Below are 18280 nucleotides of genomic sequence, written 5' to 3'. Positions count from 1 at the left end.
AACAGATTAGACGAGTTGCCCCTTTTTTTTTTTTTTAAAGATTAAAGTTCATTTCTATGAGACTGCCTAGGGAAGAAATGCAAATCACCACTATACTTCGGGGACTGCAACATTTCCCTCATCTTCGCCTCATCTATCTGCTCCAGAAGAGCCGTACAAACCTCAGGTGGGAGGATAGCATATTTAAATAATATGATTGTGTGTGTGGACATTTTCCTGAAAAGCCCATTTTTGTACTATCCAGAATTGCTGGGAATTCCCTGTAATACAATTTGCGGTATTATCTTGAAACAGAAGAGGGCGCTCGCAGGCAAGCTGCTGCTACCCAGAATGAGAAACAGCGTTTGAATTTGATGGTGCTTGTATTATGATTAATAAAAGATCTTGGGGGCATTTTGTAAAGCATTTTCAAAGCACTGTGAATCCAGTGGAGTATAATTAAAATTAATGCAATAGACAAACACTCTAAAGTATTCCTAATGCCTTGTCTAAAAAGGCTGTTAAATACAATTTTACACATCCCGAAGATTTAAATACCATACTTATCTCTAAACATTTGTAAGTACTAAAGAGATAGAAAAATAGTGCCTTTCTTCTCAACACATTTCAAACAAACTTTTTCTGATGAGAATTAATGAACTCTAAATCTGCTTACTTTGAAAGATGTATAACATATTACAATGAATCTATCACGTTCAGCTTCTGAGCTTCCAGGTACATATATCAAGATCGATGTGGTCTCTGAAGAGCTCCAGCCCAGGATTGTACTTTCAGGTTCTGAGGTAAGAACAAGCAAATATGTGCTTTCAGGAGAGTATTCCATGCCACCTTGACTCAGGGATAAGACTTTACCCTGTTCAGTTCTCTGAAATCAATGATGAGCATTGTCTTTTCAAGATGGGCTCTGTCTTTCTCTCAGAAATCTTTCTGGGTAGATGATGTCATTCCCTTATAGATGTCATTCTATAAGCCTGTTAGAACGATGTGTTTCCAAAAACCTTAGAGCATGAGTAAGTCTATGAATGTGGCTAAACATTTGAGGCATTCCTGAAGCTGTCTTCCACACTCTGAAGTACAGAAGACTTGTTTAAGACATTGGGTGCCTTAAGTGGTAACTTTGAATCACCTCAAAATGTTATGTGACCATTGCTCCAATTAACTGTCTTGCTAATTCTACTGTTTGCTGCGTGTCTACTAAGTACCTGCATTTTTCTAGGCACTGGGGGTAAACAATCACAGAAACAGTAAGTTCCTGTTCTTGTAAAGGATATGTAATAGTGGGGGAAGTGAGACAATAAACAGGTATCAGGCTGTGATCATTGCTATGTAGGGGGAAAAAAAAAGCAACAGAGTGGCAGAGAAAGCCCTTCTAGATAGGTTGGTCAGGAAGGTACTGTCTGATGAGATGACATTCTAGCAGAGACCCGAAAGAAATGAGAAGAGTGTGTCCAGCAGAGGGAACTCCTAGTGCAAAGGCACTGCAATCAAGGTGTGCTTAGCCTGTCAGAGGAACACCAAGGAGGCAGGTGGCTATAAGGTGGCCAGGGCAGAGTGAGCAAGGAGGGTGGTTGGGGGAGGAATCAGAGAGGTTGTGGGTAGGTGAGGGAAGCAGATCAGTAGGCCTCAACGGGCTATGGGAAGAACTTCGTGTGAGACGCAAACCACTGGAAAGGTTTGTGCGGAGGAGTGACATAAGCTGAATTACATGTTGAGATGGTTCCATGGACATAGAAGCGGGGCAATGAGAGAAGCAGAGAGAGCAGTTAGGAGGCTACTGCCATAACCCAGGTGAGAGGGGATGGTGACTAGGGTGGGAGATGAAAAATGGTTGGAATCAGAACACGTTTGAAATACAGAGCTAACAGTGTGTGCTGATGGACTGGATTGGATTCCCAGAGTGAGGGAAAGAAGGAAACCAAAAATGACTCCCGGAGTTTTGGCTGAGCAGCTACAAAATGGAGCTGTCTTTTACGGAGAAGGGGAAGACTGTTAGGAGAAAGTTTGAGGAGAGAGATCAGAAATTCGAGTTTGGATGTGTTAACTCTGGGATGCCTATTAGATATCCAGTTGGAGACACTAAGTAACAACTGGCTATATGAGGAGGGACAGAGGTCTGGGCTAGGGATGTGACTTTTATAGATATCAGTACTTAAAGCTGTGAGACTGGTTGAGATCACCTAGGAGTGAATAGAAAGAGTGGAAGTGGTCTGAGAACTGACCCTTCGCATTCTCTAAAGTTCAGAGGTCAGGAAAGTGAGGATGATCCCATAAAGGAGACTTGGGAAGAGTAGCTCACTAGAGTAAGTGTAATCAGCTGCTTCAAATTCTGCTTATAGGATAAGATGAGGACTAAGAATTGACCATTGAATTTAGCAACATGGAGAACATCGGTGAACTTGACAGACAACTCAAGTGCATGTGGAGACCGTGAGTAGATGGCTTTTGGGGGGAGCTTTGCTGCAAATATGAACTTTGGGACAGTAGCTGGTGAGGATGAGATCTTTCTTAACATCCCTTCAACACTTGAGACCTAAGTCTTGGCTTTGGTCTTTACTAGTGTCTCTCCATTATTATTATTTTTTAACCTTACTGATGTTGACTCTTGCTAAAAATTTCCTCCTCTTTCTCACTGTCAGCACTTATAGAAAATGATTCCTTGTCATCTTTCAATCCCATGTCATCTGAACCTTGTGTCATTTATATCTTCAGATGTGCCTATTTCTTCAGTTTTCATTAACTGTATGTGTGGTGTTGAAGGTATTATATACTTCAATATAAATTCAGCCATTGCTTCAATTGTCTCTTGTTTTGCTTTTAAATATTTTCTTGATTGAACTCTACTGGTCAGTGTCATTTCATGTTGATATGGTGAACACCTGCAAATTCCTCCAAGTTCCTAGAGGACAAAATATACGTAACTATTTTTTGTTTGTTTGTTTGTTTTTGGCTGCGTCAGGCCTTTGTTGTGGCATGTGGGTTCTTAGGTTGCGACGTGCTGGCATCTCTCTAGTTGTGCTGCGTGGGCTCTGTAGTTTGTGGCATGCAGGCTCTCTAGTTGAGGAGCACGGACTCAGTAGTTGTGGCACACGGGCTTAGTTGCCCCGTGGCATGTGGGATCTTAGTTCCCCGACGAGAGATCGAATCTGCGTCCCCTGCATTGGAAGGTGGTTTCTTTACCACTGGACCACCAGGGAAGTCCCATACACAACTATTTATTTAGTAGTTTTTATATTTACCTAAGAGTTTGTACTTTGATTCTTTGTTATAGTCTGGTATAATAATACTCTATGTCAATAGTTTTCTAGTAACTAATAAATGAACTTTAGTGAAATTAAAACATTTAGAAAAAGTACAATTTAAGTAGCTGCTGATGTAATGTTTTATTTTCTTGATTCCTTCTTTAGTTTTAAAACAATTAATGATTAAAATAGAAGAATAAATGTCCATATTAAATATATTATTATTCAAATACAGTATTTCATGTGTAAAGTAACCAAACAAAACTTACCAAACAAAACTATTACATCTTGCCATTCGTACTCTGCTACAGTCTTTTTTTTTCTTTTTTTTTTTAACATCTATATTGGGGTATAATTGCTTTACAATGGTGTGTTAGTTTCTGCTTTATAACAAAGTGAATCAGTTATACATATACATATGTTCCCATATCTCTTCCCTCTTGCGTCTCCCTCCCTCCCACCCTCCCTATCCCACCCCTCCAGTCTTCTGCTACAGTCTTTTAAAGACACAAATAGCAACTCCAAGTGGTCACATAGAATGACAAAACTGAAGTAACTCAGGTTCTATTTCTTCATATTTACGATCATTGTTTATTTTGAATCTATGGTTCAAACCCAGGAATACGTAGTACCAAAAGGGATGGAGACAAGAATTGTGCCTGAAGCAACTTTGAACAATTCTGGGCCATTATGTATTCGCACAACAAATATGTGTATCTAAGTCCACATGTGTCCTGGTCCAACTGTGTAACTGGGAGTTTTCCAAATTAATTTCTATGTAGAACACAGTGTTTATTAAATGTTAAGTTTATTAAATGTGTTTATTAAATGTGAAGAAATTAAAATATGCTAATGAAAAAAAAATGTGCCAATTTGAAGCTTACATATGCATTATTAAAACAACAGTAATTGTAGCAACTGTTTAGAACACTATGCCAATAAAAAAGTTGGGGAGGGGGGCATTTTAGCTCAGACGTTGCTTAGAACTGTCAGCACACGGTGATAATAGAAAGCAGATTTTTATGGGAATTCCCTGGCAGTCCAGTGGTTAGGGCTCTGCACTTCCACTGCAGGGAGCATGGGTTCAATCCCTTGTTGGGGAACTGAGATCCTGCAAGTGGCATGGTCAAAAAAAAAAAGAGAGAGAGACTTTTAGTCAATTTCCTCATGTATTTAAATTCTCTACAGACAGTGTGTACCATTATTGCCTGCACCCAGGACTGACTGCCCTCTCCCCCCTCCTTGGTATACATCAGGTGGTGGATATCTCTGCAGGCTAGCAGTGATCAGTTGTGAAAGGAAAACTGATATTGCAGAAGACAGAGAGGGAGAAAATTGCTAGGGCCTTATCTCTGAGTAGATCAGAGGGGATGAGATCAGCCAGCAGAGGGCTGATTTAGATAAGGGCGTAAACAGTTAACACATTGCAGTTGGAGGCAAGGCAGAGTTTACGGGTACAGATGCAGGCAGGCCTGTATATCCAAGGTATTATTTCTTAGTTTCTTTTACAGAAATGGCATTGGATTCAGAGACCTTCCACCCTCCCATAGAGGGTGGGTGTCTATGAATTTCCTTTAAGGACCCTTTATGACCAACTTTGATTTTATTTTCTTGAGTACTTTGGTCATGTCCTTCAATTTATTTGCTCTTTACTGGTATTAATGTTTGAATATCAACTATGCTGACCCAACAGGCACATTTTTGTGATTTTTGGAACTGAGACTATGAATTCCCTCTAACAGAGAATAAATGTTCTGATTGGGGAAACCCAAGTGTGATCAGTGTAGAATTTGGTCTCCTTCTGCTTCTCATCTCTGAGAAAGATGCTGCCGGTCTGAGAGTGGCTGCATGGGGGTGGGACATGGCACCCGGTTGCAGCACTTGGCCTTTTCTGTAGGGTTTTGTTTTGATATTTTCACACTGCTCAGAGAGAATTCCACCCAAAGGTCCTCAAGTGCCATGAAAAGGACAAGGAAAGAGCATCTCTGAACGGTGGCGTTGTTAAATGCCAAGAGCCTGCCTCTCCAGTGGATTATTTTGAGACATTGAAATATTTTTCAAAGGCTTTGCTAAGTACTCATTGTGGAAAAGGACAAATTCTATATTAAACTTACACTGGAACCAGAAGTGGCCTTGGGTAAAATTGTGAACTAGATGATGTTTGACACCTTTTATTACCTTTTCCCCCATCAGTGGGTGCTCCATCCCCTTCCCCTAAAGTCTCTTGGAGTCTTCCCCCTCTCTTCCTCTTTGCCTTATATGATTGACTGCCAGAAAAGGCTATACATTGGTAACTCAGATCTTGTTCTTCTCCGGGGAAGTTGCTTCTGCTGCAGGCTTTTCAAACAGAGCTGCTCATTCTTCCTTACCCCACAGACTTCTAACTGCTTCTCTGCTTCCTGTGTGGTCATCCTCCAATCTACCTCCACACTGTAGTCAGTGGAGAACATGCAATCTGGCCCTTACTTACCAGCCAGCCTTAGCTTTGCCAAGATTTCCCTGTTCTCTATCCTCTGGCCAAACCAAACTGCTGTCATTTCCTCAAACCCACTGCATTCCCTAGAGGTGTTGACACCCCAAGCTTTGGCTTGTACAGTGCCCTCTCCCTGGAACACCCTTCCTTGCCCCCTTCCTTTGTCCCTTATTCATTCCACAGATCGAAGTTTAGGCATCCTACTCCAGGAAGCCTTCCCTGACTACCCCCATTCAGGTTAGTTGCTCCTCATAAATAATTTTTAGTACTGATCCCATTATATTGTAGATGCTTGTGTATTTCTCTTCCCCCTCCTCCCCAACTAGGATTTCAATTGGGGTGCTCTGTCCACAGTGATTTCCCGTTTTGGGGGAAGAGGCCCAAATACAGGGGTGGTGGTAGGTGATGGTGGTATCAATGTCCATTAATCATAAGCGTAGCTAGAGCTTATGATCGATACGTTGGATAAAAAATTTTGAATGAATGAATGATAGGATGAATTTAGATCTATGCACCACTTCTCCTAAACATAGTTGCAATTTAGTCCCTAATTTTCACCAACAAACAGGCTAGAAATTCCACTTTACAATAGTTTAACAGTATATTCAAATCAATAACATTTTTTTAACATCTTTATTGGAGTATAATTGCTTTACAATGGTGTTAGTTTCTGCTTTATAACAAAGTGAATCATCTATACATATACATATATCCCCATATCTCCTCCCTCTTGCGTCTCCCTCCCTCCCACCCTCCCTATCTCACCCCTCTAGGTGGTCACAAAGCACTGAGCTGATCTCCCTGTGCTATGCAGCTGCTTCCCACTAGCTATCTCTTTTACATTTGGTAGTGTATATAAGTCCATGCCACTCTCTCTTCATCCCAGCTTTACCCTTCCAAATCAGTAACATTTAATGAATGCTTTCCATATTGGAGGTACTATGCTAGGAACTCAGGGGGCATATAATGATGAATAGTAGCCTCAGTCCTATTAATTTAAAATCTATCACACTTATAATTACAAATACACTTTTTCTTAATAAACACACACATATATCTTCAAGGGGTTGAAAAGATTAAAATGTCTATTTTAAAATTTGGTTTAAATTTGTTTGTGAAAGCTGCCCAAAGTGAAGAAGAACCTTTAGGCTTTTAGCTCCTACGGTGTGCTAGGGATCGAGTTTTTTCATTTAATACTCAAAAATCCAATAAAGTTTTATTTCTGGTTGTGAAATGAGAGTATCTGTCTTTTGTTAAAAGTATTTTGGAACCATTCTGTAACTGCAGAAGGTTTTTTCCTGCACTTGAAACGAGACCAGATACTTAATTTCCTTGACCTGTCCACATAAGGATAAAATGTAACCTTAAATTAAAATGGGGAGTTATTGTTTTATGGGTACAGAGTTTCACTTTGGCAAGATGAAAACAGTTATGGAGATGGATGGCACAGCAATGTGAATGTACTTAATGCCACTGAACTGTACACTTAAAAATGTTAAGATGGCAAATTTTATGTTACGTGTGTTTTACCACAATTAAAAAGAAATTAGTTCCAACCTAAAGAAGAGAGCCTCCCCTGATACCTTTCAACAGCTTTGTTGAGGATTAATTTATATATCATAAAATTCACCTGTTTTAAGTGTACAATTTAATGTTTTTTGGTATAGTCACAGAATTGTACCACCGTCACCACAATCAATATTAGAACATTTCCATCTCCCCCAAAAGCCTATCTTCAGTCACTCCTTGTTCTCACCCCAGCCCCAGGAAACCACTAATCTAATTTCTGTCTATGTATATTTGCCTTTTCTGGATATTTCATAAAAATAGAATTTTATAATATAGGGCTTCCCTGGTGGCGCAGTGGTTGAGAATCTGCCTGCTAATGCAGGGGACACGGGTTCGAGCCCTGGTCTGGGAGGATCCCACATGCCGCAGAGCAACTAGGCCCGTGAGCCACAACTACTGAGCCTGCGCGTCTGGAGCCTGTGCTCTGCAAAAAGAGAGGCTGCGATAGTGAGAGGCCCGCACACCACGATGAAGAGTGGCCCCTGCTTGCCGCAACTAGAGAAAGCCCTCGCACAGAGACGAAGACCCAACACAGCAAAAATAAATAAATAAATGAATAAACTCCTACCCCCAACATCTTCTAAAATATATATATATATATATATATATAATATAGGCATTTTGTCTCTGGCTTCTTTCACTTAGTATGTTTTTGAGGTTCATCCATGTTGCTCATCCAGGTTCATGCATGTATCAATACTTCATTCCTTTTTATTGTCAAATAGTATTCCACTGTATGGCTATATCACATTTTTTAAAATATTTATTTATTTATTTTTGGCTGCATTGGGTCTTCGTTGCTGCATGTGGGCTTTCTCTAGTTGTGGCGAGTGGGGGCTACTCTTCCTTGGGGTGCGCAGGCTTCTCGTTGCAGTGGCTTCTCTTGTTGTGGAGCACGGGCTCTAGGCGCATGGGCTTCGGTAGCTGTGGCACACGGGCTTAGTTGCTCTACAGCATGTGGGATCTTCCCAGACCAGGGCTCGAACCCGTGTCCCCTGCATTGGCAGGCAGATTCTTAACCACTGTGCCACCAGGGAAGTCCCTATACCTCATTTTATTTACCCATTCATCCCTTGGTGGACATTTGGGTTTTCCCCACTTTTTCACTATCATCAATAGCTCTGCTACAAACATTCATGTTCAGGTATTTGTGTCAACATATATTTTCATTTCTCTTGGGTATGAGCGGAATAGCTGGGTCATATGGTACATTTCTACTTAACTTTTCAAGAAACTGCCAAACTGTTTTCCAAAGAAGCTGCACCATTTTACACTTTCTTCACATTCTTGCCAACACTGGTTTGTGCCTTTTTGGTTTCTGTTTGTTCCCTCTGTTCTTTGTTTCTCTTTTCTTTTTCTTTTTTTTCTGCCTTCCTGTTGGTTACTTATACATTTTTTTAGAATGCCATTTTGATTTATCTATAGTATTTTTGAGTGTATTTCTTTGTGTAGCATTTTTTTTAGTGGTTGCTCTAGGTATTACATTATACACGCATAACTTATCATAGTCAACATTTTTACCAGTTCCAGTGAATTGAAGAAACCGTGTTTTCCTTTATCCTCCCCCACTGATAATAGAATTTGAGAACCACATGAGGCAGTATTACAATTTTTGCTTCAACTGTCATACACACTAGCAAACTCAAAAGAAGAAAAGTCTACTATATTTACATATATTTTTACTTTTCATTCTTCTTCCTGATAGTCCTCCTTTTTATCATTTCCTTTCTATTTCAAAACTTCCTTTAGCCATCCTTTTAGGGTAGTTTCGCTGGTGATAAGTTATCTTAGTTTTCTTTCATCTGAGAATGTTTTGATTTTCCCTTTATTTCCTGAGTAATATTACCACTGCGTATGGTATTCTGAGTTGGTGGTTCTTTTCTTTTAGCACTTTTCTTTCAGGCCTCTTCCTTCTGGCCTCCATAGTTTCTGACAAGAAATCCACTTACATTTGAATTGACTGTTTTCTCTCTGTTGTTCAAATTGGGTTATTTCTATGGTTCTATCTTCAAGTTCACTGATTCTTTCCTTTCTCATTTCCATTCTACTGTTGAGCCCTACATTAGTGTCCTAGGGCTGCCATAACAAACTACCATAAACTGGGTAGTTTAAAATAACAGAAATTTATTGTCCTAAGTTTGAAGTTTGGCTAGAAGTTTGAAATCAAGGTGTTGATAGAGCCATACTACCTCTGAAACTCGTAGGGGAGAATTCCTTCCTTGTCTCTTCTAGCTTCTGGTGTTTGCCAATAATCCTTGGTGTTCCCTGGCTTGTAGATGCGTCACTCCAATCTCTGCCTCTGTTCTCACATGGCTGTCTTTCTGTCTATCTTTGTCCTTTTCTTATAAACACATCAGTCATATTGGATTAGGGGCCCATCCTACTACAGTATGATCTCATCTTAACTAATTATATCTGCAATGATTCCATTTCCAAATAAGGTCACATTCTGAAGTGCTGGGAGTTAGGACTTCAAAATACCTTTTTAGGGGGGACATAATTCAATCCATCACAAGCCTATCCATTGAACTTTTTATTTTGATTATTGTATTTTCAGTTGTAAAATATCCATTTGGTTCTTCTTTATATCTTCTGTTTCTTTGCTGAGACTTTCTATTTTTTCATTTGTTTAAAGCGCCCGTTAAATTGCTTGCTTAACTGCTCATTAAAGCAGTTTTATGAAGGCTAGATTCTTGTCAGATAATTCCAGATAATTCCAACCTCTTAGTCATCTCTGTGTTGGTGTCTTTTCTCATTCAAGTAGAGGTTTTCCTGGCTCTTGGTATAACAAATGATTTTCAATTGCATCCTGGACATTTTGGTTATTAGGAGACTCTGGATCTTGTTTAAATCTTCTATTTTAGTAGGTCTCCTCTGACACAGGGCCAGTAGGGGAAAGTGAAAGTACCCACTTGCTACTGCCAAGGTTTCCAGGCCTTATTTCTGGCTCAGCCTCTGTTGACAGCCCAGGGGAGGAGGGTCTCCTCGTGACAGTTGGGTAGGGTAGGGGTTCAGGCCCCCCACCCGGCTTCCACTGACATCGCGCTGGTTGACGCAGGGGAGGGGACCTTGTAACTCCTTCTCACATGGCCCCCACGGACACTGCAGGGGGAGGTCTCAATATCACCCAGCAGGAATGAAGGTCTTGGTCTTCTCTGACACAACCCTAGTGGCTGGTGGGGATGCCTCATCATAGCTGGGCTGGGGGGACGAGTCCAGGCATCCCAGGTGGCCTCCAGTGACATTGTGGGGATGGCTACACCTCGTTACAGCTGGGCAAGAGTGGAAGTTTAAACTCCCTACTCTGCCTTTGCTGACGGCTCTGGGGTGGGGCTGGTTTTTTTCTGTGGCGTTTGAAGTAGAGCAGATATTGTCTAAAAGTTTTCTGTCTTGCTGCCCCTTTTCTGGTCCTTAGCTTGAGAAAAAAGGCTTTTGTTCTTTTTGGTCTGTGACCTTTGATGTTTCCGGGTTTGCAAGCTTCACCAGTACCCAGGCTGGTACAGGCGAGGCAAAAAGAAAACAAGGGGATTTACTGCTGTGTCATTCTTTGGGTTGTGAGGTCCCTAACTGTCTATGCTCTTCTCTCCACCTTTCAGAGTCTTCTTATCTTTGTTTTATGTATAATATCCAGAGATTTTTTTAGCTGTGCTTAGCAGAAGGAATAGGAAGGAGCGTGTCTACTCCATGTTGTTCCTGCCTCTCCTGATATTTGAAGCACCTAGAATAATATAGAATATTCAAGATGCTACCTTTACGTCTTACAAAATGAGACCAATTAGGAAAGAAGATAAGTACAGTTACTGTGGGAACAAAGCTGGTTGGTTCTTTCCAGGTCATAGCCTTAAGTTCAATTTATTGGTCTTTACCTCCATCTTCTCTAAGTAGAAATTTAGGTTGGAAAATTCACTGGAGACAGCAGACATTATTCTTGCTAATATTTCATGTTCACATTTGATTATACACATTGTGATTAAAGAAATGAAAATGGAATAATTTGTTAGCTTGGAAATTACTGAATTCTTATCAAGACCCTGATGAGAATGTTGAAAAGTAGCCATAGGGAAAACTGTGTTTGAAGTCATCCTTCACACTTTCCTTGAGTTAATTATAGTCACTAATTTTCATATGCACACAATGTATACATCTCTTTCATACTAAAACATTTTAAAATAGGTAGTAATGTGAACATTAACAGTGTTCCACTGTGTGATAAGGTCACCAGTTGGCCATCGCACTGTGTCACATGGTCATTTTTAACTGAAATCCTATTGGGGTAGGGGGGAGGGATTCATCGTGGTGGAATTGTATCTGATGTTCAAATAATATAAGTTGATTTTAGAGTTGTATTAGAAAATGGAAAATGTTATAAAAGTGCAGAATATAAACAAATCAGAACTACTAACATTGCAGCCATTTCAAAGTTACAAGGTGAGGTAGAGATTATGTGGATTTTCATTTCCTGAATGATGTGAAGGATGAAACAGAGGCAGAGAAACACAGTACTGCTGGGTTTAGTGCATTGGGTGAAAAATGTTCAGAAACTAATTGTGAATATTTGCTGCCTTAAGGCATATGCTCATAGCCTAACTTGTATTTTTCATTACTGATAAATATATTATTTAGAGTCTAGAGTTACTGAAATGCCCTGCATTTGACTGTAAAATTTAATATGTAAAAGATAATGGGCTGTCTCTAAAATACATTTTTAAAAACATTCTTATTCAGAGAAAGGACTTCATAGATAGGGCCTTTTCTCACAATAAACAAAGAGAAGTTTTTTCTTTACTTTTATAATATCACTGAGACCTCTAGGCAAAAGTAATATGAACTTACAGAATGCAGAGAAATTAATCTGATTATTAAGATTTGCTTAAATGTTACAAAACTAGTGTTGATTACAAATGATATGTTAAATAGATATTATAGCCTCTAAACAAAACAGGAGAAAATGAAAATCTGATGCTCTGAACTGTGATGGGCAATTGGGGAAGAGCTTTATATTTTGCCACAGGTGTAATTTCAAAAACTGTGTACTCAAAGACAGACCAAAGCTCAGCATTCCTTTTTTATTCTCTAATTACTAACGTAAAAAGAAAAAGTTACTGTAAAATTGCCTCACTGAGGCTTTGGGATCTTGACATTTCAATTTTAGCATCAAAAGTCTTTTGTGTATGCAACACACTTCCCCTCTGAGTTTGAAAAATTGACAAAAGAAATGTGATCATTACATGACTACAACAGTCTGCTTGTTTGATGATAACCTGGGGTCAACACTATCAAATATCAGCCTATAAAGATTCCTTTACATACTTCTCAAATGCTCTTGTGACTGATGAGGGTACTCAAGAAAGCTTAAATTCTGAGATTACAATGAGGAAAAACCAAGCCTTCACTAGGCACCGTCCAGTCAGAGAATGGGTCCTGTATTAGTTATCCCATTTTGTGCAACAAATTATCCCCAAACTTAACTGCTTAAAATGACAAATATTTATTATCTCACACAGTTTCCGGTTCAGAGTCTCTCAAAGGGATGCAGACAAGTCAGGGCTGCAATCATCTGACAGCCCAAATGGGGAGGCATCGATTTCCAACAGGGATCCCTGTTGGCTATGGGCTGGAGTCTTCGTTCCTTGCCACATGGGCCTCTCCATAGGCGGAGTGCTTGACTGTCCTCACAACGTGACAGCTGTCTTCTCCCAAGTGAGTGATCTGAAGGAATCCCAAGGAAGGAAGCCACAGTCATTTATAACCTAATCTTAGAAGTGATACATCATTACTTCTGCTTTTCTGTTGGTCACCCAGACAAACCATGCTACAATGTGGGAGGGGAGAACACAAGGTTGCGAATACTAGGAGGTAAGGATCTTTGGGGGCCATCTTGGAAGCTGGCTATCTCAGGTCCCGAGCAGATTTGCAACTTGGATTCACCTGGAATGTAGGTTAAAGTATACCTCCTCTAAAAGCCATTGTCTATTACTGGGAAGAAACTATATCTTAGTCTACTAGTGACCATGCAGACAGACCACCAGGGGCAAATGGAAAGTTACTGACATTTCTCTGCCAGTTACATAACCTCTTGGCAACCTGAGTCTACTAAGTATACTAAGAAACAACAGTTCAACTCAGTCACACTTTTTATGGGTACCAAGGTCCAAATTTAATTTCAAAAGTATGTATGATCTATAGTATAGCCCTGAGAAGGGTAAAATATATAATGAAGTAATATAAAACAGTATGCTGTCACAAAAAGTTAGGTGATTACTAATCCTATGCATTTAGGAATAAAGTTTTAAAACTTGGCTATGAAAAAGATGAAAAATGAGATTTTTTGGCAATAAGCTGAATAATTGAATTGAATTTTTATGATATCAGTAGGAATCAATGACTGCTTTTAGCTTTCTGTTTTGGGTGTAAGTTAAGTCACTTTGAATACTTCTGGTAGTAAATTGCCAGGTAGAGATACAATCATTAAAAATTACTATGTAACATTCTTGGCTTTTTGTAAAAGAAATTTCAGATAGTTTTCAATTTAGGAAAGTCTTCTAAAGGGCTTCATATAAATTAGCTTCTTGAAACTCACAAACTATAAGGTACCTGGCCCAGGCAAAGCAAATACAGAATGGTTGGATATAAATAGCTTTACTGAACTTACATGCACAAATAAATAAATAAATAAACAGCCAATTTTAAACCTGATAGGATTTTTAATCATTCAGTAATTTAGCCATCTGGTTAGGTCAGGATCTATCTGCAGGCTAGAAAGTCTGTTTTAAAAGGCAGAGTAGTGGCAATAAATGACTTGTTCCCTTATCTAACCATCTAGGTTATCTGTGCTTACATCTACCCTCAGCCCTAGGCAAGGTATGCCCCTAGATGCTCTACCCTTCAGGGGAAGGAGGGAATTATTACAGGTCAAGAGTGTCATTTCTGCCTGAGGAGGAAAAGGAGCCTGGGTGGTATTGGGGTGCTGACTTTATTTTAGCAGTGGTTCTCCAACTTGGCTGCCTAATAGAATCAGATTCTCTGGGGTGAGACTCAGGTGCCAAACCTTTATTAAGCTCCCCAGGTGATTTCAGTGTGCAGCCAAAGCTGAAAATCTTTGCTTTGGGACAAAGAGTCTCATTGAAGTGCCCATCAGAATCACCTGGAGAGCATGTTAAAGTTACAGAAGGCTAGGTCCCAGCCTCAGAGTTTCTGATTCAGTAGGTCTGGGGAGGGACCCAATAATTTGCATTTTTAACAGGTTTTCAGATGAAGCTGATGTTGCTGTCGTACACTTTGAGAACCAATCTTAGAAGAGTTTGACTCTTATTATATACTGGAGTTCAGCTGTGACTGGGGCGTAAGGGGAGGAATGAAAATTGGCAGAAGGAGAGGACAGATACCACTAGCTCCCCTCTTCTCAAAGGTAAAGTGAACTGGGATCTACCGCTGCATTGCTCATCCCCTATTTTCTTAGCCTTTATTTTATAGATTGAGAAAATAAAGGCTCTTCAAGGGTCATGTGAACGGCCCAAAGTTGGTTACACCAGAGTTAACCACCCCGTTTTATCTGGTCTCTTTGCACTTTCAGGTCAACCTCTTAACTGCCTCTGCAGCGCGACTCCACTTAACCCTCGTCATTAACCTTTGTCTCCTCCCCTGCCCCGCCCCCAGCGTCCTGACGGCGTTGCGTGGACAACGTGCACCTACGTTCAACGCACGCAAAGAACGGTCCTCAGAGGCGCATCGCGTGCTGCGCAGGCGCAAGCGGCAAGGCGCTGGAGCGGCGGTCATGGAGTCCGTCAACCCGGTGGTAAGGACCACCAGCCTGGCCTCTCGGCCTGTGCTCCGTGCAGAGGGAGCGCGGTCCTGCGCTCATGGCAGTGGAGCTCCGCACACCCTTTTTTTTTCCCTCCTGGCTCTTTACAGACTTTCAGGAGCCCTCTCCCTTAGGGGCTCCTCTGTCCTTCTCCTCCGTGTTAGAGGAAGTGGATGAGGGCCAGTAGCTCAGCCGGAAGTTGGACCAGGCCCCCCGCCAGAAAAACAAGCGCCCCTCTTCTTCTTCTTACTCCTCATCGAACTGAGGTCCTCTAGAGTGAGGATTTGAGAAGGTGGTTAGAGATGGAACGCAACTTAAGCCTCCCAGTTTAGTGTGTTTAGAATTACTGAGTTCAGTTGTACTCTAATTGTAGTTCTTAATTTTAGTATGACCACTGTTGAGTCTAAGCTATATTATTTACCCGAAATGACAGGTAATGGGATACTTTAGGTTACCCCACCACATATTTTTAGAGTTCTCCCGCACCCCTCCATTTCCCCATCCTTAAGCATCTTAATGTTTAAGTGTACAGTTGGAATTGATAAACCCAGACGTTGCTTTGTTCTCGTTAAGGAGTACGTAAACCTCGCATGAGAACTGACAGGCTAAATGGTCTTGTGAGACCCTCTATCAATCCTAAAAATTGATTTAAGGAAAAAAAAGTCAAGAAATCACGTTTATTTTCAGTTCATTTCAACAGACTTCACATTTGGTGAAAGGCAATGTGCTTGTCCTGATCTGTGTTGTTTTATGGGTTCCATCTATACATACGAAGGATAAAATGGTTCATTTCTGAAGACAAGTTATTCTTTTAATGTGTATCCTTTTTCTGATAATGTATTTTAATATATGTGAAATAATTATGCTTGAATGTAAGCTTACCGTGTATACCATTTTATTTGATGGTGAAACTCCAACGAGTGCGTGTGTGTTTTCTTTTACATAGGGAAGAGGTTAAGATGGATTTCCTGGGCTATGCATAGTGGACTATACATATACTAATGAAGATAACAGGGAAAGAATATAAAGTCTAGCTGTAGTCCTAGAAGAGAAAGTATGTTCAATTCCTACTTTGCTTTTGAAAAATTATGTTCTAATGGGTTATTTTTGATGGCTGCTGTTACATTCTGAGGGTAGATCTTAAAAGATGTTTTTATCCCTAGGAGTTTTTACCTCTAGCTTTAAGTGTGATCACACTAGCTGGGCCTAACACTGACACATCAGTTAAGCACGGCTTTATCAGGGTAGACTGTTTTAGAAGAAGGAACTAATCTAGGGCACTTAATCTTATTGACTATGCTTGTGAATAATGTATTATTTAAATATTACTGATTGGCTTTTTCATAGGCTCACTCTGGGTCTTTAGAAGGAATAAGTTTAATACCTAACTACTCTTCGCATGAATAGGAGTACTTAGAATATTTACTGAGTAGTATGAAAAAGCAGTCCTAGAATGACAGAATTTTCAATTTGGCCTGATTAAGCAATTTGAAATAAGAGCAATTCAACTAAATTCCTATTTTGTTATTTCTTATCAGTAGAACTTCCACTAGGTCAGTATTGTCAGTACACTTAGCATTGCCATTCTTTTTTTGCATTTTTAAATTTTATTTAATTTTATTTGATCTTTTTTGGTGGTGCCGCGTGGCTTGCGGGGTCTTAGTCCCCACACCAGGGATTGAACCCAGGCAGTGAAAGTGCTGAGTCCTAACCACTGGACTGCCAGGGAATTTCCTAGCATTGCCATTTTGGACTAGGGTGGGAGTGGAGCACAGTTTACATAGATTTGAAGGACTCAGTTTATTTCACAGGGCTGTTTTTCTATTGATATTGACCAGTTTTTAATCTGGTAAAGATCTGCTTTTAGGATGTTACTTAGTCTCTGCAGTATGCAGATTGTGGAAGGGTAAGGTTTGTTTATGTCCTCCTTAGTTTCTCTTGGGAAATCCTTTTTGGTGCAGTTGTACTTTTACTTGACCATGGTTCAGAATATCTTTTTGGACTCTGTATGTTGGAAGCGGGACAGAATTTGGTGACTCTATTGTAGATGCTTGCCCCAAATTTATGGCTTGGAATTTATTTACATTTATGGAAGTAATATAGCAAACTCTAAAAAAGCTCTCTGGGTCCCTCTGAGAAAAAGGTAAATTGAAAACAAAAGGTTCATTTCCACCTGTCTTAAATTAATTTCCTTTTTAAAAAGGAGTGTGGAGGTTAAACACTGACACAAAAGCCAAGGATCCTAAAAGTAACCATACATCTTGATGAGATTATTATCTCATAGTTTCTTGTAGTATTGTGATTCAGCCCTATAGATAAGCTGAGACTGTGGGTCTGAAGTTAACCAATTTATGGAAAGCTAAGACTGTATTGGGAATAGGATGCACAGAGTGAAAATCCTTATGGTGGCTTTTCTTCAAATATAAGATTAGAAAGTGTATACTGCATGTTTTTTAAGGCTGGATACACTCAAACTTGAGAATGTAAAACTTTAACAATTGCTTTTATGTAGCCTAAACTCTACAGATCTGTAATTGAAGATGTAATTGAAGGAGTGCGGGATCTATTTGCTGAAGAAGGTATAGAGGAACAAGTCTTAAAAGACTTGAAGCAGGTTTGTAGACAGTAGAAGTTTCTCTCTTGTTTTTTCAGCTTAAAAAAATGGATAAATTAAATTCAAACCCCTTAATTATAGTTTAATACTTACCCATTTATTGTGCCTTCAGCTGACAATTTAAAAGTAAAAAATATGAGTAAATATCCTAATTTTTTTTTTTTTAGAGCAAACATTTTGTTTTTCTCTGCAGCTCTGGGAAACAAAGGTTTTGCAGTCTAAAGCAACAGAAGACTTCTTCAGAAATGGTGTCCATTTGCCTTTGTTCACCCTTCAGTTGCCACACAGCTTGCACCAAACATTGCAGTCATCAACAGGTTGGATATAGTTAGTAAATTAGTACTATATGCAGAACAAATTCTCATTTGGTGGTGGTTTGGCATTAGGGTAATGTTCTTAAGGGGAGAGGGCTTGGACTTCAAAATCATTGCTATTAAAAGAACACAGGATAAGTCATCACTGCCATGTAATTATTGACAAAAAAATTAGGTTATTTAAACTATTTTTAAAACTATTATAGTCCACAAAGGTGACAAAGCCTTACTTCATAGGAACAAATTATATAGTTTGTGGGCTATTGGAAA

The 18280-nt window shown here is 39.8% G+C and overlaps 1 protein-coding gene across 1 annotated transcript in view; it reads left to right on the top strand.

The window, feature by feature from the left end:
- STON1 (stonin 1) overlaps positions 1-18280 on the top strand; it is a 129525-nt gene that overhangs the window by 54748 nt on the left and 56497 nt on the right. The window contains exons 4-5 of the mRNA XM_027113162.1: positions 17595-17696; positions 17890-18013. Of these exons, the coding sequence (XP_026968963.1) occupies positions 17595-17696; positions 17890-18013 (226 nt within the window). The remainder of the gene's footprint in view (positions 1-17594; positions 17697-17889; positions 18014-18280) is intronic.

This window comes from Aethalodelphis obliquidens, unplaced genomic scaffold (assembly GCF_003676395.1).
Source record: "Aethalodelphis obliquidens isolate GAN/ISIS:26980383/991018 unplaced genomic scaffold, ASM367639v1 scaffold12, whole genome shotgun sequence".
Lineage (NCBI taxonomy): Eukaryota > Metazoa > Chordata > Mammalia > Artiodactyla > Delphinidae > Aethalodelphis > Aethalodelphis obliquidens.
Note: the sequence above shows the minus strand (reverse complement) of the source record. Positions and strands in the feature narration are given on the sequence as shown.